The sequence below is a fragment of the Leucopleurus acutus genome (assembly GCF_964270905.1).
Source record: "Leucopleurus acutus genome assembly, chromosome: 1".
Taxonomy (NCBI): domain Eukaryota; kingdom Metazoa; phylum Chordata; class Mammalia; order Artiodactyla; family Delphinidae; genus Leucopleurus; species Leucopleurus acutus.
Window position 1 is genome coordinate 11,407,364 of NC_139142.1, and position 24,138 is coordinate 11,431,501.

Consider the following 24,138-nt stretch of genomic DNA (forward strand, 5'->3'; position numbering starts at 1 on the left):
GGCTGCATGAGACACTGAACAACATGTATTTTCCTCCACTATCCAAGTGCTTGGGATGTCTGGGGCCGGGCAAACCAAGAACAGCGCCTTCTCTCTGTGTGGGGCTTCATCCTTCTAAGGCATTTTATATCCATCTCTTGCCTGGTGAGGTCAGGGGTCCCTTTTCACAGGAGGCCCAGAGACTTTGAGTGACTTGCTAAAGGTCACACAGCAAGTTACTGAGGGAGCCGGATTAGAACCCTATTTATTGACACCTGCCATGGCTTTGCACACGTTCACACCTACGATGCTGTCACTGTTCCCGGTGGTGAAGCTGTCTGGGAGCTTCCAGAGCGAAGCAAATCTGGGAAGTGCTTCAGAAGTGCTCAGAGGTGACAGTTAGCTTCCCCTTTTGGGAAAAACCCCAAAGCTGAGTCCCCCAGGAACATCTCCCTAGGAGTCCTGAATATGGGGCGCCCCTCCCAGAGCAAGACTCTGCACAGGAATGCCTTGAGAACTGCAAAGCGCCCGCGAAAGCACTTTGCCTTGTTCCTTCCACTCTTGCCTCAACCCACTCAGCTACCCAAGTGACCCTTTTAAGAGCAGAATTTGGTCTTATCTGAGCTTAGGGCTCAACAGGTGCTAGCTTTGTATACACGTGAATGGATGGATGCAGTAGTGTTCAGCTCACTCTTGCATCTCTGCCAGGTTTTAGATATGTTTGAATATGTTTTCTTGAGACTGGGTTCAAGATGGCAGAGTAGAGAGATGTGCGCTCACTCCTTGCGAGAGCACCGGAATCACAACTAACTACTGAACAACCATTGACAGGAAGACACTGGAGATCACCAAAAAAGATACACCACATCCAAAGACAAAGGAGAAGCTGCAGTGAGATGGGGCGTGTGTGTGCAATCACAATAAAATTAAATCCCATAACCGCTGGGTGGGTGATTCACAAACCGGAGAACAATTATACCACAGACGTCCACCCACTGGAGTGAAGGTTCTGAGCCCCATGTCAGGCTTCCCAACTTGGGGGTCCGGCAACGGGAGGAGGAATTCCTAGAGAATCAGACTTTGAAGGGCAGCAGGATTTGACTGCAGGACTTTGACAGGACTGGGGGAAACAGACACTCCACTCTTGGAGGGCACTCACAAAGTCTTGTGCGCACCAGGACCCAGGGGAAAGGAGCCGTGACCCCAAAGGAGACTGAACCAGACCTACCTGCTAGTGTTGGAGGGTCTCCTGCAGAGGCAGGGGGTGTCTGTGGCTCACCGTGGGGACAAGGACACTGGCAGCAGCAGTCCTGGGAAGTACTCCTTGGCGTGAGCCCTCCCAGAGTACACCATTAGCCCCAACAAAGCGCCTATAGGTTCCAGTGCTGGGTTGCCTCAGGCCAAACAACCAACAAGGCCCACCCATCAGTGGACAAGACGACTGAAGTTTTACTGAGCTCTGCCCACCAGAGCAACACCCAGCTCTACCCACCACCCAGTCCCTCCCATCAGGAAGCTTGCACCAGCCTTTTAGATAGCCTCATCCACCAGAGGGCAGACAGCAGAAGCAAGAACTACAATCCTGCAGCCTGTGGAACAAAAACCACATTCACAGAAAGATAGACAAGATGAAAAGGCAGAGGGCTATGTACCAGATGAAGGAACAAGATAAAACCCCAGAAAAACAACTGAATGAAGTGGAGATAGGCAACCTTCCAGAAGAAGAATTCAGACTAATGATAGTGAAGATGATCCAGGACCTCGGAAAAACAATGGAGGCAAGATGGAGAAGATGCAAGAAATGTTTAACAAAGACCTAGAAGAATTAAAGAACAAACAAACAGAGATGAACAATACAATAACTGAAATGAGAAATATACTAGAAGGAATCAATAGCAGAATAACTGAGGCAGAAGAACGGATAAGTGACCTGGAAGACAGAATGGTGGAAATCACTGCTGCGGAACAGAATAAAGAAAAAAGAATGAAAAGAAATGAAGACAGACTAAGAGACCTCTGGGACAACATTTAACGCACCAACATTCGCATTATAGGGGTCCCAGAAGGAGAAGAGAGAGAGAAAGGACCCGAGAAAATATTTGAAGAGATTATAGTCGAAAACTTCCCTGCCACCCAAGCTGGGAAGTGCAGAGGGTCCCAGGCAGGAGAAACCCAAGGAGGAACATTCCAAGACACATAGTAATCAAATTGACAGATATGTTTTCTTATCTATTCCTCATAACAATTTCCTTGGAGGCATCTTTTTTTTTTTTTTTTTTTTTTTTTTTTTTGTGGTACGCAGGCCTCTCACTGCTATGGCCTCTCCTGTTGCGGAGCACAAGCTCCGGATGTGCAGGCTCAGCGGCCATGGCTCAAGGGCCCAGCCGCTCTGCGGCACGTGGGATCTTCCCAGACCGGGGCACAAACCCACGTCCCCTGCATTGGCAGGCGGACTCTCAACCACTGCGCCACCAGGGAAGCCCCTTGGAGGCATTTTTAACCCTATTTGTGGTTGATGAAAGTGAGGCCCAGGAGTCAAACACCTTGCTTGAGTTCCCAGAGCTAGTTAAGCAGAAGAACTAAATGCAAATCCAGGTTTTCTGACCCCAAGACCTATGCCAAGGGTGAAGGTGGGCAGTCAGAGAAGGGAAAGAGGCAATTAACTTTTTATGAGCACCTACTGTATGCAGTTCCAGTTAGTCATCGCTACAGTTATGAAGCCATTTCACGGATGAGAAAACCAAGGCTTAGTGAGGTAGAGGATTGAGCAATGTTGCCAAGACCTCACAGCTGATGAAAGCAAAGGGGTGGGTTTCAATTTGGGTCCATTGGGTTCAAAGCCCACTCTCTCAGTCTTTCCAGACCAGGCCGTCTCTCTGCACAAGTGTGAGGTGTGATTAACCAGCTGAGCGGTGGCCCTGCCCTCTGCTAGGCTATGGGGACCACGGATATTGTATCGGACACAAGCTCTACCCTCTCAGCCAGCTAGGGAAGTAAGACATGAAAATATGAAAGGGACAACAAAGAATAATGAGAAGAACTGACAGGCCCGGAGGAGTGGGCTTCGAGCCCCTGAGAACAGCACAGAGGTGGGGTGACACGGCGAGTGCAGAGGAGGAGAAGAGAAAGGGGGCAGGTGGTGCCAGATGGGGATGCAGGCATTGCTCCTCTTCTGGGAAGGGGGGCCTCCACGTGGAGATAGCCTAGGAGAGACTGCCCCAAACAGGCGAGATCAGGCAAGAGACGCATCATGAGGGCTTCCCTGGTGGCGCAGTGGTTGAGAGTCTGCCTGCCGATGCAGGGGACACAGGTTCGTGCCCCGGTCCGGGAAGATCCCACATGCCGCGGAGCGGCTGGGCCCGTGAGCCATGGCCGCTGAGCCTGCGCGTCCGGAGCCTGTGCTCCGCAACGGGAGAGGCCACAGCAGTGAGAGGCCCGCGTACTGCAAAAAAAAAAAAAAAAAAAAGAGATGCATCATGAAACTTCACCGTCAACCTAAGTAGTCTCCTCGGAAAGTCAGCCAGCCTGGGTGGGTGGTGGGCGTGGGAGGATGCTGGAGGCCAGATGCGCCTTAACTAGAACAGGTGCCCCCTGCTCTGCTATTTCAGGACAGCCAGGACAAACTAACTCCCACTCTTTGCTGGCTGAGGCCTGGTGCTCCACCCCTGTAACATCAGTACAATAACTTTATTTCAACTGCGATGTGCACCCTCATGGCCGGGAGCAGTACTTTACGGGGGTGTTAGTCTTTCACACATCAGTATAAATCTGTTTTTGGCTAGAGAACTTCCAGAAAGCAGCTATTCATGGAGGGTGGCAGAAGGAGGCAGAAACAGCTGGAAAGGAAGGTGGGAGCTCCAGACACAAATATGAATAATCCACACGCAGAGCTTTCCTGTGACAGGAAGCCCAGGAGGTGCCTGACCCCTCTGTAGTCACCCTTAGAAGAGGGGTAGCTGTGCAGAGGCCCCCAGCTCTCTGCAACAGTTGAGTTGGACTGTTTTCCCTTAGACACGTTTTCTGAAGCTGCAAAGGCCCTGAAGGTGGCAGTCACTGTACACACAGGCTGAGGCCACTCACTAGGGCCTGGTGCTGGGATGAGACATCCCCTCCCCCCTCAACCCATTTCCCTCTTCTCTTGCTCCAAGGCCATGTGTCCTAGATCCTCCTCCCAGCTCTGTCAAAACCTCCCCGCCGTGTTCCATTGTCTCAGAGCAGGACAAACTCCTGGTACCCTCAAAGCGCGCACTTACGTTCTAGCACTTAGGACTGTCTGGCTTGCATTTCTGGTTAAATGCGTGTGTGTCTGTCTCGCCACTGGGCCAATGTCAGGGGCCATGTCTTACAGAGCCTTCATAAGTGTCATTCAGCACGCAGTTCATTGGATATAAAGTCTTTGAAATGTTTAATAACACAGAGAAAGCTCATAATAAAATGTTTTAGTGAAAAAGAAAGGCTAAAAAATATATGCACCACTATGATTCAAAATCTATTTTCAAAAAAACAGAAACAAATTCACCAAAGTTTTACAATCAGGTTCTTGGAGTTAAACTAGCTGGTGATGTAAGTTTTTCCTGGACCAAACCCAATTTTGGAGGCTGAAAAGGGAATTACTGAAAACAGAAAGATACAAACTGCGGTTAGTTTTTTTTTTTTTTTTAACCAAAACCTCCATGGGTAATGACCAATGTGAGATAAGCAGAATGAATTAACTTCTCAGAGGAGTCCTGCAGAAGCAAGGTGCTGAAGGAAGTGATGGTTTTGAGGTCTGAGCTGCCTGTTACTCAACAGCTAATTATAACTGCTAGTATTTATTGAGTGCTTACTACACTCAGACACTGTGATAGCTTTTCCGCATAAACGTCTTCATTTTGTCCAGGAGACAACACTAGGATGTTAGAGCTACTTCCATCCTGACAGCAATCCCAATGTCTGTTTTTTCCACACCACCAAGCAATTCTCCAACACCAGCTGGGTGTCCTACAATTTAACTCAATTCTGACCCCATGTACCTGGAGACAGTGTCAGATCCCACGGGTTAAGGGCTCAGTCCCACAAGACTCCCCCCCCTCCGGCTCCGCCCCCCACTTCTGACACTAATCACAAGTCCAGGTTGTCACCTGTGCTCGTGACCAATCGGCTACAGACTGGAGGTTCCAACCACTTGGGTTCAATTAATTTGCTACAGTGAGTCACAGAACTCAGGAAACCCATTTACTCACAAGATCAGTGGTTTATATAAAAGGTTATAACTCAGGAACAGCCAGATGGAAAGGATGCATAGGACAAGGTACGCAGGAAGGGGTGCAGAGCTTCCGTGCTCTCTGAGCGCATCAGTCTCCCCAGTCTCCGTGTGTTCACCGACAGGAAGCTCTCTGAATCCAGTCCTTTTGGGTTTTTTACAGAGGCTTCATTACACAGACATGACTGATCAATTCATTGGCCATCAGTGATTGACTCAACCTCTAGCCGCTCTCCCCTTCCCAGAGGTTGGGGGTGGAACCGAAAGTTCCAAAGCTCCAATCGTAGGGTTGGTCTCCCTGGCAACCAGCCCCCATCCTTAGGCACTTTCCAAAAGTCACCACATGGACATGAACTCAGGTGTGGTTGAAAGGGCTTGTTTTGAATCTCAAGACACAGTTATGGCTCTTGTCACTTAGGAAATTTCAAAGGTCTTAGGAGCTCTGTGCCAGGGAATGAAGACCATGGATATATTTCTTATTCTAAGTCACAACAGCACGATGCTGAGTGCTTCCTCTGTGCCAGGCAACACTGTCCCACGTCCCTACCCGAGTTCACTCATCAATCCTCCAAAAGCTGTGCTGCAGATCTTCCCATTTTGCAAATGAGGAAACCGAAGCACAGAGACGTTAAGTAACTTGCCTGATATTGGAAGGTGACAGGGACAGAATAAAAACCTAGAACTGTCAGCCTTTCCAAAGCTCATGCTCTCAAAAGAGGTTTGCATTGACAAGAGCACAAGACTCACTCACGAGGCAATACGTGCTCCCTGATAAAATATCAAGAACTTGCCTTCTCCACACCAACCCTGACTTTAATAATAATCATTCCTTACCTTTTTATGGACTTCATACATTTTGGTCCAAATACAGGTTCAATCTCATTCTAGGATAATGGGTCAGTTGGTGAAAGGGTCAAACCCAAGAGCACAGAAAGCAAATCTCCCGTGTGGACCTCAAAGGCAATTTGGGTGACACTCTGCCCTCCTGTACATACAGATCTCTACTGCCCAGGAGGATTCATCTAGAATTTCTCCCCTCCTTGGTTTAAAAGGTCCCCCCAGTCCAGCGGTGATAATCATCGACACCAATCAACACAACATTCACCGCATGTGCCCATGAGGTGGGCTCCGTTCCCAAGTGCCAGTGTATCTATCCGATTCAACTACTTGGCCTAAAACCTCAGCCCTAAGAGTGGGAGATTTGCTCAAGGCAAGAAGAAATCCTAATTGAGTTCGACAGGCCAGCCTTTCTAAAACCAGGGGTCAGTCCAGCATAGGGAACAGGCAGGGAGGGAAGTGGGGCTGCCCCCCGAAACTCGGCCAAGTGGCTCAGGCCAAGTACCAGGCAGTCACTTCCTGTAGGGGCCAGACCGCACCATCCGCCGCTGTCTCACAGCTCCTCTTCTACAGATGGGGCCAACTGGTTTTCTGTTATTTGGCGGCCAGCAGGAAAATGCCATCCCATGAATGTGTCATTGCCACCATCTTCAAGGGTGCAGATTAATGAAAAAGTAGCTAGTGTGCCCCAGCCAGGTGGCTAATTTCAGCCATAAAGGGGCAGGGCTGAGCCTGGAGGCGGGACTAGCCTCCATCTACCCCGTGTCCTGCTCCTTCGTCTCCTATATCCCCCGAGCCAATGTCTCTTCTGCTGGTTCTCTGCCCCCACCCGCCAGACACACATCTGGCCTCTGAGGGTCCCTGATGAAGCTAAGTGGTGACCCAGACGGCGCAAAGCCTTCTTGTCACCTTGGTGCAGCACAGAAGGGGATCGGGGATGCAGTAGATGGTAACAGTTGTTCAAAATAGTCGCTACCGCTCCCTGCTAGTCACATGCTGGCGGGAGGATCATACTTTCCATCCCATGGAGTCTGACCTGGCCATCTGACCTGCTTGGCCAATGAAATGTGATGGGAAGTGGCACCTGCCACCTCTGAGTAAACCCTTTCGGCTGCCGTCCTGGCATTCTGCCATTTCTCTCCCTTCCCTCTGCCCCCAGCTGGGTGCTGCTCTTTCAGCCCGATTGCAGAGTGAAATGTTTTTGTGAAGAGCTTCAGCTGACAGGTGACGTGAGTGAGGAATACACTCACATTACTGTGTGTGCAGTGCTGTGTGTGTGCAGCCCACTGCAGTGCAGGGCTGTTTGTCACCACAGCATAACCAGCCTGAGCTGACTGGTTCAGAGTTTTGCCAAGAAACGCTTCCCAAGGAACTAGAGGATGACCCAAGCACACAGAAGCACAGAGGTGGTCCACGCGGGTCTTTCCCTTTCAGAGCAAACGGAGTGGGGTCACAGATGAGGCTGACCAGCCACTTCGGGGGATCCCCTTGTCTCCTTCCTTCGCCTCAGCTCTGTGTGGGGAACCCCAGCAAAAGGTCCCGGTTCCAGGCTCTGGGCCTTTCCCTTGCCCACTTCCTCCTCAGGCCATCCCCCCACCACAGCCACCATGGCCACGGGAGCACTGAGGAAGTTGGTGGCTCCTTCCTCCCATGAGGGACTAGAAGGCAGGCCCCACATGCTGGGCTGTGATTTACCCAGAGCCTTGGAACCCTGTGTGTCGGCTTATTCCACTCCTCCTTTTGCTTTAATCCTGCAGGAGGCTCAATTATAACAGCAAGAACAACAACACAATTATGACCCTCTGTGGTGCTCTGGGTACCACCCACCCTAAGCACTTCAGACACACTAACTCCTCCTTCCAGCACCCTGGGAGGCAGGCACCGTTATCACCCCCATCTTAGAGGCCTGGAGAGGTTAAGCAAGGTGCCCAAGGTCACACAGGTGGTAAAAGGCAGAGCTCGGATCCGACACAGGCTGTGTGGCTTCCATGGTCCATGCTCAAACACCACGTTCAGGAGGCAGGTACTGAACAGAAAGGTAGGACAAAGGTTGAAGCAGCGAAGCGACATGGCAAAGAAACACACGACCTGCTGACTTCTTGCTGTTGTCTGGTTTCTCTGGGGGAAGATCTCAGGGGTCTGAGGTTTAGGGAGCAGTGGAGCAAAATTAAAAAAGCGAAATGAAACACATGCAAACTTATGGCATCTGTGTAGTCACAGTGAATGGACACGAATCGTGATTTGGAACAGTTATGTTTCACAAAGGATGTTTGGTTTGCTCTTTTCAGCTAAGCTGAGCGTAAATTTTTAAAGGTTTAAAAATGGAAAATGGGAGGAAGACAGGAAACCAGGGAAGGAAGCTTCCTCCATCCCGAACACCTTGGTTTATTCCTTGGGCTCCTAATCAGAAATGAGACACATAGCCAGACATGACATCCTGGCGACGCTCTTGAAGCGACGCTCCCTCCTTCCATTTCTAGAGCACATGCTGACGTGAAACAGGCTCAGCACAATGCAACTCCCTGCTTTCAGCTACGTTCCTAATGTTAGTGTTGAAATTCAAGAGCACAACTGGCTCCTGGACTTCTAAAGGATTGTAGATGCCTGGTGTCTGGGCAGCCAAGTCCCCGACAGCCTGGCTACTCTCAATCAGCAGCAGGACTGCACAAGACCATAAGCAGACAGGCTGATGGCTATCTCTTCTCCCAGGAGATCAAAAGCACACCCGGGGTCTGTGCCACCCCAGGTGCCCCAAACAACCTCACCCCTTCTGCAGTCATCAGAGGACGCTATATGCTTGGTCTGGGGAAACTGTAACACTCTCCTTCCTCTCTGAGATCCCTACATTGTCTTCCCCGCTGGATGCTGTAAGGCAGGAGTCATTAAGGGTTGCTGTATAAATTAACAACCCCACACACTCCTTACCCCTTACCCAGAGAGCAGACTCCAAGCAGTTCACCAAGATTCAGGCCCTCTGCGCCTCCCTGGACAGGTGTCTGGACCACATTTCCCAGTCTCCCTTGCAGTTGGGTGTGGCCATGTGAGCAAGTTCTAGCCAATGGAATGTGAGCACAAGTGACACACCTACTTTCAGGCATTGAGGTAAGACCTGCCCACAAGCCTCCTCTTTAGCCTTCCAGCCTATGGCATGGAGTCAACCACAAGAAACTGGGGGCTGCGTGCTCCAGGTGGGGTCCCTGAATGAGCCTTCCACACTGACCAGGAACCTTGCACAGGATTGGGAAACTAGCCCCTTCTGGGTTTAACCCATTACATTTTTTGTTGTTATTGCAACAGCTGGCTAATCTTCCCACTTATGTGTTCTCCATAGCATGACTCTCCACGCTTGTTTAGGGGCAGGGACTGTGTTTTGTTCCCTGCTGTGTCCCCAATGGTAGAACAGCTCCTGAGACACAGAGCAGACACTTAATAATCAACTGTTGAACACACGAATGAGTGAACTGTCTCACCCATTCAGTGTACGGCAAGAGCAGGGAACTGCCCCTGCTTTTGGTTTCTCCTCTACCTCTGGAGCTAGAAAAGCAGCATTTAATTGAACTAATATCCTCACCCTTCCGGAGCCAGCCTGCATTCCTTCCTCTTTGACACCCTCCCGGAATCCTTCCCACCGTGGTCTGCATCCTCTGTGCCCCTCGGCCAGAGGTCCCCGTGCAGTTACATCTGTCACACTGCACAGCAAGTGTTGAGGTCTGTGTCTCTCCCACCCACCTTGCCCCCCACCCTCCAACTACACTGGGAGAGCCTTGAAGCCAGAGCTCTGTCTTTTTCATCTTTGCATCTTCCCAGTGTCGGGCACAAGTGTCTCTTGAGAAACAAGCCCCCTAAAATATTTATTATATTTATATAACATTTAATTATGCAAATATATGATTAAAGTATATATGTCTATCATATACTTATAATATTTATAAAATACTTAAATATTTTACCTTCTTTAAATGTTGTCACTCTGCTGCTAACCAAGAGTAAAAAGCTTCTGACATCCCTGGATCAATCTGGAAGAGGATCTAAGCCGGTGCTTGGAATAGTCTACAGATTCTTTCAACAAGCTTTTTGGATCTTAATACCTGGCTTGGCCCACGAGAGGAGGGACTTCGGAAGCCCAAACCCTTTCAATTGCGTACAAACCCACCCCTGTTTGGGGGTCCCCAAACATTTTTCCACAGAGGCTCAAGCCTGCTCCTGGCAGCCCTGGGCGCACACAGGATTTTTGTCTTTCCAAGTGCTTGCCCATTTGACCCTCACAAAGGCCCTGTGATACAGACAGGAAGTGACTATTATATCCATTTGACAGATGAGCAAACCGAGGCTCAGAGAGGTTCAGTGACTTGTCCAAGATCATGGTTTGAGTGTGTGCTGAGCTGTCACTAGGACCCAGGGGCCCAGACATGTCCTCTCTCTTTCTTCCCTTTCTCTACCATGACCTAACAAGAGGAGACTTCATAGAGGCCTTGAGGAAGCACAGCCATCAACCTGTGACATGGGTGAGTGGAAACTCGCATCGACTTTGAGTGATAAACCGAGTTCAGAACAAACGGGGCCAAATAACTTCAGCGGATGAAAGCTTTCCCCCTTCTTCTAATTTTAGACCCTCTGGCCTGGGAGGAGGCTCTGTGGTTACAGGGTGTAGCATCTGCCGCTGCTGTGTGGCTCCAGGCAGAACGGGGACACGGTACTCACTTGATTTTTCTTCTTTAATCGTGTATTCCAGCACCGCGGATGAGCTCTCGTTTGGGGAAGGGAAGTGCACACAGAGCACCGGGTGCTTCAAGCTGCTGTCCCGGCGGACCAGGAACGTCTGCAGTGGAGGAAGGGGGAACTCCATGAGTCAAAGATTTGGGGGGCAGGTTACTTAGAAGGACAAGAGTGAGATGGAAGTCATCTGGAATGTTCCAGAAACAAAAAGGCAAGGTGGGGGAGTCTAGCATCTCGAGGTAGAACTAGGGGCTCTGCCCCAAGAGCCATGTGTCACGTGGTCCATGTGCCCTGGCTCCTTGAGTCTCAACTTCTCATTTGTCCATCGGGGGGGGGGGTCAACTAAATCAGTGTAGATTCCTGAGTCCGCCCCTTGAGATGCTGGTTAGTTGGGGGAGGGGAGCGGGTCTGGAATCAGCTTAATCTGGTACAGGCAGTGATCCAGGGTCACGCTTAGAAAAGCTCAAATGGACGGGCTGAATTTCAACTCACACCCCAGCATGTATGCCCTGGGGGAGGCTGCTGGAAACAATCATAGATATTAGTCAATTCACACTATTTTTCCCCCATGGAAACAAAAATAACTAATAACTAATATACACAGCTTTCTCTGTGACAGGAACTGTTATGAATACCTTGCATATATTCACTTGCTTGATCCCCTCAATAACCCTGTGACGTGAGTTTTGCTGTTATCCCCACTTCACAGATGAAGAAACTGAGGCGCTCTCTGACTTTAACAGGACCTGGCTCTTCGGGCTGGTATGAAGATCAACTGAGGAAATACCCATATGGGCTTGGCCCCTAGGACATACCCTGGAGGCTTTGCCTGGCCAAGGCCTCACAGCTGAAAGGGGCAGAGCTGGGATTCAGCCCTGGGTGCTGGTGTCCATGCTCCAGACCCCACGCTATGCAGCCCCTCTCTGTTCTATACATCCTGCCCAGGGAGGGACTTGCCCTTTCTTCTCCTGTGGGTTTACTCTAGTCGAAAACGATGCTTCTGGGACTTCCCTGGTGGTGCAGTGGTTAAGAATCCGCCTGCCAATGCAGGGGACACAGGTTCGAGCCCTGGTCCAGGAAGATCCCACATGCCGCAGAGCAACTAAGCCCGTGTGCCACAACTACTGAGCCTGTGCTCTAGGGCCCAAGAGCCACAACTACTGAGCCCTCGTGCCACGACTACTGAAACCCACGCGCCTAGAGCCTGTGTTCCGCAACGAGAAGCCACTGCAAGGAGAAGCCCGCGCACTGCCACAAAGAGTAGCCCCCGCTCACCGCAACTAGAGAAAGCCCACATGCAACAACGAAGACCCAACACAGCCAAAAATAAATAAATTAAAAACAAAAACAAAACGATGCTTCTGAGCCCCAGGGACCTGTCTGTGCTCTAGTAACCCAGCACCACCCGAAGTCTAAACCAGAGCCAGCGCGTTTACAGACGCCTCACTTTCACTTCTCCTGTTCTGAACGACGGTTCTGCTCAGTTAAGGGGACTGCGACTCTGAAGTTTTCCACTCTTACACCCACAGCAGCCCTGGAGCAGTGCCCTCCCCGTGGCCATCAGGGGGAGGGGACCCCTGATTCCTTTCATAGACTGTGTGGTTTTAAAATGTTCTTTTTAGTCTCCACCGGCCCCACCCAGGCTCGTCCCTTCTTCCAGGTGATGACAGACACCTTCTGGAATCTCCCCAACCTCCTGGGGCACAGCTCCCCCTGGGGAAGAGAAAGAGGGTTGGTCCTCCCCCCAGGAAGGGTCACTCCTTCCTTTCCTGAGAAAGGACTTGGTCATGGTGTCCCCCCTCCCCTCCACCCTCGTCCCCACGAGGGGTCTAAGTCGTTCCCACTCAGCCTCCAAGAGCCCGGTCTAGAGTTTGGAAGACCGGAAGTCTGGCCAAAGATGCTGAGAGAAGACTGGGGAGCAGGGCCACTGGGCCTCCAGAGGATGTGGCAGGCTCTGGAGAAGCACAGAGATGGTGCTCCTCCCCTTCCCCCGCCAAGGCACACTGTCCTGCCACCCCTTGGGTGATGCCTCAAATTACCCGCCATTGTTATTGATTACTATTATTATTATGATATTGCTATAGAGTATTATAATTTTAATACAATGTCATTATAATTGTCAATAAAACATTATAATAATATTGTTATTATTGCCTAGTAGCAGCTAACACATATCGTTTCCCTCCTCTACCCAAGCCTTAACCCCAGTTCATTAGATTCCATGATCTTACTTAATTCTCATATGAGACGGTGATGCTACTATTATCCCCATCTTACAGATGAGGAAACTGAGGTACAGAGAGGCAGGTAATGCCCAGGATGACAGAGCTGGGATCTGAGCTCAGGCCCTTCGGATCTAGACCCTGAGCCCTCTGCTGCCCTGCGCCCGGCCCCCAGAGGGCAGCCTCTTGGCTTGAGTGTCTGCTCTCCGTGAGAGTGCCTCTTGGGAGCAGGGACACAATGCACCCATCAGTCATTGAACCGCGGTCAGAAATGAGTTTGCCGGCCCCTCTCCTCGTGCAGGGCAGGGTGGAGAGAGCCTGAGAACCCAGCGGATAGAGGAAGGCGGGAGAGAGGCTTCTGGGGCAGAAATGCGAGCTGGGCGGGGGTGCTGGTGCCCCACCTGGAAGGACGGCCCTCCTAGGGGACCCAGCGGGAGGCCAGCTCTCCTCTAGACGCGTCTCTGCAGTCCCGGCACAGCCTCGCCTGCTGTGAGCTGATGCGTCCACCTGGACCCGGACTGGCCCCAGGAACGCGTCTTTCCAAGAAAAGGGGTCACTTTGGTTCCTCTTCAGAGATCCAAGGCCGAGCTGCCGCCTACCCATCAGGTCCATGGGACCCAGCATGTGTGAGGGAGTGTGTGTGTGTGTGTGTGACAGACAGAGAGAGAGAGAGAGAGAGAGAGAGAGAGAGAGAGAGAATGAGTGTGTGTGTGTGTGTGTGTGTGTGTGTGTGTGTGTGTGTGTGTGAGAGAGAGAGAGAGAGAGAGTAAGCCTATGGGTGCTATAAAAAATACAGCTGGTCTTTGTCTCTGGCTCCTGGCACAGAGTTTCTAAAACCCTTGGATTTTCCTGAGTGATGGGGGTCTTTAGTAATTCATAAAGAGCCCCTTTGGGCCACACCTGAGTTTATGCTAACAGTCGGCTCAAGCGGGACCTTAAAGGAGGGGCTGCCCCCGAAAGCCAGTCGCATAATTCTAGAGGGTTGGAACCCGAAGCCCCACCCTGACCTCTGGAAAGGGGAGAGGGACTGCAGACTGAGTTCAAGCACCGGGCAATGAGTTAATCTCCTGGCTGGTGAACACACTGACACGTGGGGAGGGTGCGTGCCCGGTTTCCATCAGGAGAGGGTACTGGGGCTCCGTGTCTGGGCTCCCCTCCCCAGCCCAGACCTCACCCCCGTGTCTCACATTCAGCTGATCTTGAGCTGTATCCTTTATATTCAAACTGTCACCATAAGCATAGTGCTTTCAGAGAGTTTTCTGGGTCTTCCTAGCAGATTATCAAACCTAAAGAGGGGTCACGTTTGTGACCAAGTCAGACAGAAGTGTAGGGAGCCTAGGGACCCCACGAGTGTCTGGCATCTGCAGTGAGAGCAGTCTTTTGGGGACCTTCCCTTTAACTTATGGGGTCTGTGTTCGCCTCGGGTAGTCATGTCAGAATTGAACTGAATTGTAGGACATCCAACTGGTATCAGAGAACTGTTGCCCAGACCATAGTGAGTGTGTGCAAGTGCGTGAACGTGTGTGAGTGAACATATGTGGGAGTGAGTGTGGAATAAGGGAACTCTCGGCTGCTGCCGGGGTCCCCCCTGCTGGAACTCTGGGGAGCCGGGCACAGGGAGCGAGGCCCGAGCGGGAGCCGGTGGTGTCCCCGGGAAGGCAGACAGCAACGTTGGATCCTTGACCCTGACCGGGAAGGAGCTGGGGCTGGCCCTCCCCTCAACTGAAAACAAACTGGGGGTTTCTATCTTTGTAGGGCACATGTGTGAGGGACACGAGCCAGGTCACTGGTTCAGAAGCACATGCACGTAGCAGAGTGGCCCCTCGCCACCCTGAGCGTCAGGAATGGCACAGGAAGGAAAGCAGTGTTTTTCAAACTGTGGGTCATGACCCATTAAGGCAGATGCCACCAACCATTTCTCTTTCCAAAAGAAAATACAAGAGAATAAAACAAGACAGTAAGGATACCTATCATAAGGATGGACTTTTTGTCAGAGAGATCGAGTGAGAGACGAGTGGACGGCCAGGGCCGCAGGACGACACAGACTGCCTACTCCACTGACTGTCAACTTCTTCCTGGACTATCTGACCCCCACTGATCTCTCTCTAGGGTGACTGCAATGACAAATCACGGTCGCCAGCCTCAACTGGGACCTCCAGCAATGCCGCCTTGCGGTCTAATTGGCTCTTTCACACCCAGCACGTAACTATTTCTGGACTTAATCACTCCGCTGAGACATGGACCCCGTTCTCCACCCTCCCGTTCCACAGACAGAAAGAAAGGAGATGAGAGCTCTCGGACAGACACTCCTCCAGCTGCGGGGAGAGTCACAGTCTCTCACGATCTGCCTTTCTTCTTGGGCTCCCAGAGGGCCCAGAGCAGCCAGCCGTGAGCTCTGTGGCCCTGGGTGATTCTGATCTGTAAGTGGGGATAACACCCACGACCACCCAGCAGAAACAAGAAATGAAACCAAAGCCCCACGCCTCCGTGCTGGAAGGTAAATGAGACGCTGCATAGGAAAGCACCCAGTGGGAGACACGTGTCTCCACTGATGCTCACTGAGGGTTAACTCTCCATCTGCTTCCACCCTCCTTCCCCATGGCTGGTTGATACTCCTCAGTCTCCCAGTCTCGGGCTCCATCGAGAACTGGGGATCGGTCTACCACATGTGTTTGTTGTGAAAAAAACTCAGAAGGGATTTCCTTGAGGGTGTGGCGCAGCGGAGGGTAAGGAGCCAGAAGCTGAAAGAGCGGCTGAGGTCTGCGCTCCGGGCCAAGTACCTCACGCTCGGCATCACCAGCTCTCCCCACGGCCCCAGGAAGCAGGCACTACTACCATTCCTTCTGATGGATGAAGACTCAGGGCACAGGGAGGTTAAGTAAACCCAAGGCCACGCAAACAGGAAGTGCAGAAGCAAGATGCAGACCCAGGTGTCGCCAAGAACATCTCCCTTATCTCTTGCCATCAAGTCTGTGTTATCTACTCACTACAGGCCAGGGGTGCAGACGGGGGTGGAAAGTCCCCAGGCTGGGCTCAGGTTCCCAGTTCTGAGCGTCCAACACCCACCCTTTCAGCATGGCCACAGACCCTCCTGTAGCACTTCCTTCTGCCGTGGCCAAGTCCTGGGGCTCTTATCTGAAAAGCCAAGATAAGGTTCTGGGTTGGGGGTTTGGGGGGCTGAGTTAGTGGGGCAGGAGCAGGGACAGAGGCTAGAGGAGTCCGCTGACCTCTCCCGCCCAGATGGCAGTCGGGGAGGGGGCACTGATAGGTGCCTGCTATGGGCAGAACCCCAGTCAGTGGTCTGCCTTGGCCACTGTCCTTCGGAATAAGATGGTCTGTTCCGCGTTCCCCTTTGGGGAGGTTTAGCACCTCAGCTAGTCACAGGGTCCCTTCTAGGAAGTAGCCACAGACAGCACCTCAAAAACAGTGTCGCTGTGCGGCTCACTGCAAGAACGTATGCAGACCGGTAACTCCTACAAAGCGTTCTAGATTAAGGTGCATCTCCCATGCTTAAACCCAGCAGAGTTGAGCAAAGCCAGTGCCAGGAGAAGGGCATCTGAGTGAACTGCCTGTGTCCCTGTCACACCCCTACCCTCACCAGGTGTCCATTGCTTATCCTCTAAGGAGATGTTGCCCGTGATGGTTGTTGCAGGTGAGCACCCAGGGGGCTAACGGGCTGGGTGTGCCTCCCAGAGCTCCTTCTCCAGCACCCTTGAGGGGGTCCATGTGCAAATTCTCCAAGCCCCTCTTACTTCTCTTTCTACCCCCTGCAGCCCACTTTTTAGAGCTGCAGGGAGACTCAAATCTCAGCTCTGCTCCTTACCAGCTGTGGGTCTGCAGGCAAGTTACTTTTACTCCTCTGGTCTCGATTTCCTCGTCTGAGCCTGAGAATAATCATCTCCACCTCTCAGGGCTGCTATGAGAATTGCTGGTCATATATATAAATGCCTGGCATAGAGCATGCACTTGACACTTACTATTATTATAGACTGCTACCGTTTACTGAGCACTAAACCAGATGCTAAGATTTTTATCTGCATAATCTTGTTTGACAAATAAATGATAACTATTAATACGATTATTATTATGTATCTTTTTTCCAAACAAAGAGACAGGAAAACGGACTCAAAGATCACTCACCTATGCGGTAGATTAAAATGGCCACAAATTCTTTGCAGCTCCTCCCATCGAGAGGTGGGGTCTATTTCCCTGCACCTGGAAGGGTGGCCTTAGGATGTGCTTTAACCAAAAGAATGTATCGGGGACTTCGCTGGTGGCGCAGTGGTTAAGACTCCGTGCTCCCGATGCAAGGGGCCTGGGTTCGAGCCCTGGTCAGGGAACTAGATCCCACATGCATGCTTCAACTAAGAGTTCACATGCTACAACTAAGGAGCCCACATACCGCAACTAAGGAGTTGGTGAGCCGCAGCTAAGGAGCCCTCAAGCCACAACTAAGGAGCCCTCGAGCCGCAACTAAGGAGCCCATCTGCCCCAACTAACAGACCCAGTGCAACCAAATAAATAAATAAATATTTTTTTTTAAAAAAAGAATGTAGCAGAAGTGACTCTGTGGAGGGCTAAGCCTAGGCCTTAAGAGGCACGTCTGCTTCCATGCTCACCCTGTTGGACCACAGCTGTCATGTGAAGAAGGCTGAGTGAGCCCGCTGGAGTCGTGAGGCCCAGCCCACAGCTGGTACTAACCGCCAGACAGGGGGGCAAGGCCATCTCTGGCCAGCTGGCCAGATGACTGCAGCTGCCTGACTGACCCCAGGAGAGACCAGCAGAAGAACCACTCAGCAGAACCCAGCCCAAACTGCTGACCCACAGAATCCTGAGAAAGTTGAATAGTGGCTGTTTTAGGCCACTGGATTTTGGAGTGGTTCGTTATGCCACAGTAGGCAATGCTACAGCTGTGGGTTATGTGGAGGTGGGACCTCATCCTTTGGGTACCCCCCTCCTCTCTTCCTCCTATGAGGTGCTGTTGAGGGGTCCCCAGAGCTTGGTGGGGAAGTTTGAAAGCCACGGGTACGTCCAGCTCCTCACTCTATAGCCAAAGAAACCAAGACCCAGAAATGCAAAAAGACATCCTGAGGTCACATTATTTGTTCGTGGCAGAGCCAGGACAAGAATGCAAGGCCAGTGACCTTCAGATCAGGGTTGTGACCATTATAGTACATGTCCTCCAACCCAGCCAACCCACCAACTGAGCATGCGTTTTATGCCAGGCACCCGGTTAGAGGTTTTAGATACCTTGCAGCAACTCCCTCCCTGGCGTTTAGAATATTTTACCCCTTGTACAGATGAGAATACAGTGTAGGAAGAAGACTGGCAAAGAGGGAGGGAAAGGGGAAGGTCCAGAGCATCGGGCCTTGGGCCCTTCTGTGGAAGACTTTAGGCCACGATCCCTGGAGCCAGACTCTCAGAGGTCAGTCCTTAGTCGGCTACTCTTGAGCTGTGTCACTGCTCTGGGGCTGCTTCTTCCTCTGCAAAATGGCATCATGGTAGTTCCTGCCTGTGATGGCCGCTAAGAGTCAGCCCCCCTGAGAACCAGTTCCCCTCCCTCTCCTTGCTAACTGACCACAATTCTGGCCTGGGAGCAGTGCATTCTGCCTCAGGAGATGAATCCTGTTTGGTCAAAGCCAATCATGGCTATTCTGTTCCCCTCTGCCACTCACCCCCTTCCCCAGCCTCCCTCACAGTCAGGGGTAGCCAATAAAGTATCTGGAAAAACATCTGTTCCCTGACAAAAAGGCTGAGCCTAAGAGAAGAAAGCCTTTTGCCCATGACCTCCTGCTTTTAAATGGGTGAGATGGCTGGAGCTGCAGCTGCTATTCTGTAACCGTGAGGAGACAAACAGAGGACAAAAGCTAACCTTGAAGATGGAGGAACAGAAAGGTGGAAAGGACCTGGGTCTTGAAGACATCACTGAACTGCTAAACCAGCCCTAGACCCCAAACCTCCATATTTCTCATTAGATAAACAACAGTAGCCTTATGGCTGAAGCTACCATAGGCCCAGTGCCTCAAAGGATTAATGAAAGAACTGCCCACATGACTTCGGTAGAGTGCCTGCTATATAATAAGCACCCAGTATATGGTGTCTCTACCTGCCTCAGAGCCCCCTGCTGTATGGAGGAAGCGTTTCCATCCTCCTGTTCATGGATGGCTCTATGATTCAGAAACGCAACATGGTGGGGCACCAGGCACCCTGGAGACGGAAAGACACCCTCACTAGCAGCTCCAGACTTCAGGTCTCAGCCCCGAGTGAAAGGATGAGCTCAAGGTGAGCAGTGAGGGAAAGTGAGGTGGCACGTCCAGGCACCGGAACCTTCTCTGTCCACCTCCAGGACCCTTGCCTGTGGGCTGCCTGGGGTTATTAGGAATGGAGCAGCTCACACTACTGCTCCCAGCTCACACCGGGACCCTCCCTGAGCCACTGCTCCCGAAAGCCTTCCCTGATTAACCGGGCCACCCACAAAGCTCGCTGTGCCCCAGTGTCCTCACTCAACGTCTCTCCTCTGTGGGAACAAGCGTCGTCTGGTGCCTTGTTGAGCTGACATCTGAGTCACCCATTCCTTCTGTTCCCTCTTTATTTTTTTCCCCTTTTGTCAGCTTCCCCAACATACTGGATTAGGAACTCACCAAAAGCAGAAGAAGCCTCTTTCCCCAATTGTACAAACTGACGGGCGACATGCCCACTCTGAGGGTCCAGTTTTCTTTGAAGAGCTAGGATTCCCCTACCACCACCCCCTGAAACAACAGTGGGTTCATGGTCAGGTCCCTGGGCTGTGAGGCAGGACACAGTGTCCCTCTTGGTGAGGACCCTGGCTTGCTGTGCCCTTCGGCAAGTCACTTCCCCTCTCTGAGCTGGCTTTTCCAGGCTAGCGAAGTAGGGGGACTAAAGGGTCCAGGACTCCTTCCTTCTAGAAGATTCTCTCCCAGCATCAGTGTCCTGGGGTCTTTCCCAAACCCCCAAGAGGCTTACATGAGGGTTAGTTTCACAGGTAAATTACTGCAATCCAGGAGGTTCGAGCCCCTGGCTGGGTTGGATCCCTTCCGTATCCACCTTTAGCCAGAGGGGGTTTGGAAAGACCAACTGATTTCAGTAACAGCTGGGACAGAAATATGCTTAGGGAGAGAATTATGCAGCCACTGCATTCCCCTCCTCCTCTTCAAATAATTACATAAAAACCCAAAGCTAAATACACTCTAAATGGTTTTGTTTTTACTATTCCTTCTTGGCCCGGACAATCCAGAGCTGTGTCTGCTTTTCTACTCTTGTTATTTTAGGACTATTTTCCAGTCGCTTGGGGAAATTTTCCAATCACGCTCTTTAGGGCTGGAACAGAAGTGGCTGGTTCTTCCCAGGCACCACAAGTGCCTGTGGAGGTCAGGGGTCCAGTGGCCGAAGCCCCCTCTGGACACGCGTGGCCCACCTTTCCCATTACTGATAACGAGGCTGTAGCCTGGCATGGAGCAGCGTTTCTCATCCTGGCTGCATATCAGAATCGCCCTGGTGGCTGAGCCCCGCTCTAAGCCAAAGAAACCCGCATTTCTGGGGATGAGGCTGACACACTGTGGGTTTTTTTTTTTTTAAAAAAAAGTCTTTGAAAGCAGTCAGTTGGTGGGTTCAAATCACCCTCTATCACTTAGTGGCCATATGACTGTCAGAGGTGGGTTTCCTCACTTATAAAATAGAGAGCCTGCCCCCTGTTCTGCAGGGCTGGTGGAAAGATGAGAGACGGTGCTTGGCACACAGCAGACCTGATGACTATGCCTTCTTCCCTGGCCCTGGCATCCCGAAGGGGCAGTTTCGAAAGGGGTTTCACCGGTGCTTTCGCCAAACTATATTGGACATAACTGGTATTCCTTGGTCTCACAGCAGGGGAAGATGCCTTGAACGTGGGCTGGTCCATATTGCAACTCAGGCTACTGCAACTTTTTTTTTTGCGGTACACGGGCCTCTCACTGTTGTGGCCTCTCCCGTTGCGGAGCACAGGTTCCGGACGTGTAGGCTCAGTGGCCATGGCTCATGGGCCCAGCCGCTCCGCGGCATGTGGGATCTTCCCGGACCGGGGTACGAAGCCGTGTCCCCTGCATCGGCAGGCGGACCCTCAACCACTGCGCCACCAGGGAAGCCTTGCAACTCTTGAGCTAACCCCTCACTACAAAAAGCAATCTTACAAGAGGTTTCTTTCACTAAAAGACCACCTCTTGGCCTAGAAGCAATGACACTTCAGTAGCAATGAACACACATAGCGCCAGATCTTGGTTTCTAACATTATTCTCCAATAAAAGGAACAAGGGTTCCTTGGAGAAATGGCCGATCCTAGGACTGAGGCAAGAAATATACAAGGCAATGTGGAGCATCTTTTAGTGTAAGAAAGTAAGGAAGTGCTCTGAACAAACAAATAATCAAAACACACGCACAACGATGGGGTTATGTCAAAGGGACACAGGGGCCAACTGAAAGAGCTCCCGGTGGCCAAATTTGGAACAATTTGAGCAATAAAATAATTATGGTAGTATTGGATTATAACTCAAAGCATAAAATAAGCACCTATGAGTCTACATCGATATTAGTAAGTGCTCGAATAAATAAATAAATGGGGGAGAAGAGACAAATCTCTTGTGCGTAAGAATTTCAAGTAGTTTATGTAGATGCTCTGCCCTCAAGTAGGTGGAGCATAAATCCCCCCTCCCTGAGCGTGGGCTGTGCAGAGTGACTTCCTTCCAAAGCGAACTGTATGAAAGGGGGAGGAGAAGGAGTAACTTTACAGCGGAAACTGACAGCTGATCAAGGTCAACATCAACAGTGACGTCATGTTGACAGTATGAACCTCTGTCATGATGTGATGAGAATGGCGCTTTGCCTGTGGGATCTTCCTCCCCAAAACTCATACCCCCCGTCTAACCATCTGACAAATCCCAGGTGAGGGACATTCTACAAAACACCTGACCAGTACTCCTCAAAACCATCAAGGTCGTCAGAAACAAAGAAAGTTTGAGAAACTTGCAGCCAAGAGGAGCCTAAGGAGACCTATGACTATATGTGATGTGGTGCCCTGGATGGGATCCTGGAACAGAAAAAGACATTAGGTAAAAGCTAAGGAAATCTGAATAAAGTATGGGCGTTAGTGAATACTAATGTATCAATACTGGTTCATTAATTGTGACATATGTACCATACTCATGTTAGATGTTAACAGTGGGAGAAATTGGGTGAGAAGTACATAAGGGAACTCTCTGTACTGTCCTTGCAACTTTTCTATAAATCAAAAACTTCTAAAATAAAACTAAAAGAAAAAACACCCCAGCATTTGGGTGCAGGATGAATAAAGATGGCTTTTGATTGCCTTGCTCTGGATATACGCGAATCAGAAAGGGGCCAATATGTTCCCAGAACCTTATCAGAGAAGCAGGCTGCAGGAGATGGGGAGTAGTAGAGGGGGTGGGACATGGTCAAGGTCATACAGATATTTGGGACAAAGGGGCTGGATCTCCAGTCTCCTGACCACTGGCCCCAGACATGATGAAGCACTGTCTCTCACTGGTGCCATGAGGGGTGGGTCCAGGTTATCTCTGAGGACCCTCCGAACTCTCACAGCCTGGGGGCTACCCAGTGTCTATATCTTAAAAACGATGAAGCCATTGCACTGGTGGAATTTCAGACAGTTCCACGAGACTGATATTATGCAGCAAAGGGCCTTCCCAGCATCTCCTGAAGATCATACTATGCAGACTCTGCTCTTACTAGCTGTGTGACTTCAGGCAAGTGACTTAACTTCTCTGTGCCTTCATTTCCTTATCTGGAAATGGGGACACTAATAACACCAACCAGACAGAAGTCGCTGTGAGGATCAATAAGATCATGCAAAGAACAACTTTGGGTAAAAGTTGGCCAGTCTTTTATCAGAGTGTGAGCTTTAGGGCTTTGCTTTCTGCTTGAAAATACAGAAGCTCACGGGGAGGAGTGGGGTGTGAGGGCAGAGAATTGAACAGAAGGTGCATCTCCTCCAATTTTGTTGTCCTCGGGGCTGACCCAGTCCCTGTGGTCTCAGAGGGAGAGTAAGGGGGCAACAGCAGGAAGGGCCCGGCTGACCTCTTTTAGCCCATCACCTTTGGTCTTAACAGTAGCCTGTGGTCTCACTCCTGGGATTAGACTCAAGGCTGTGGACAAGGGTATCACTTCAGGACCCAGCCTGAAGCTTTCTGTTTTCTATACTCAGACCCTGAGTTGTAAAATAGCGACCTGGGTACCTCCACCTACTTGGGGTGAAGAGGTGTCTGGGCCTCTTGTAGCCACGGAGCCTGGGATGAAGGCTTAAAGCCTTGTGTGATGTGTGCTCACCTGGAAAGTAAACACAGCCACGTGACCTTCATCCCTCACTGCAGGCAGGCCCTGAGCAACTGGCCCGAATTTGCCAGCTCCCCAGAACCAGCCCCATCCTCCCTGCCATCCTTCATTCACTTGTTCTAACGAACACCCAAAGCCAGACATACTCTGCACCCAAGCCTGAGCCAGACGCTGGCATTGCAAGGCAATGAATGCATCTTGGTGCTGCCCTCCAGCGACTCCAGTTGGCTCCAATCCCTGCGGTCATGCCCTCTTCCCTCCCTGTGTGCCCCAGCCCAGCTCATGCCCACTTCTGGGGCTCAGCCTGTGCTGTTCCACCACCCATCCACCCACTCAGCTCCCCCATCCCAATCCTGCCCGTCCATCCTGCATGGCCCAGCTCGGCATCTGTCTCCTCCAGGAAGTCTGCCCAGATCAGCCCACCTGGACAGGCTCCCCGCCTCCTCTAGGTCACTCGCTGTCCTGCCTTTTACTCAGCACTGAGACATCCCCTCCCCATGCCTTCCCATTCATATCCGTGCATGAAGCCCCCACCAGACCCTCTGAGAGGACAGTGGTAAGATCAGATTTTATCCATCTTTATAAACGTGTCTTATACCCAAACCCATCTGGTATTGACTGACCTCAAAACATTACTTCTTTTTCTTTCCGGCTACTAACCTTCACCCTTGTGAGGGGTGTGCTTTGGCTTAGCCGAGACTGGGATCAAATCTCAGCGCCGTAACTCACTAGCTGTGTGACCCTGGGCAGGTGACTTCACTCCCAGTGGTAGGGGCTGCTGGGGCC

The 24,138-nt window shown here is 51.2% G+C and overlaps 1 protein-coding gene across 2 annotated transcripts in view; it reads right to left on the reverse strand.

The window, feature by feature from the left end:
• Positions 1 to 24,138, reverse strand: part of RIN3 (Ras and Rab interactor 3) — a gene marked incomplete at its 5' end in the record, with an annotated part of 118,161 nt that overhangs the window by 54,511 nt on the left and 39,512 nt on the right. For both annotated transcript variants that reach the window (XM_082853929.1, XM_082853930.1), the window contains one exon: positions 10,760 to 10,877. In XM_082853929.1, the coding sequence (XP_082710055.1) occupies positions 10,760 to 10,877 (118 nt within the window). The remainder of the gene's footprint in view (positions 1 to 10,759; positions 10,878 to 24,138) is intronic.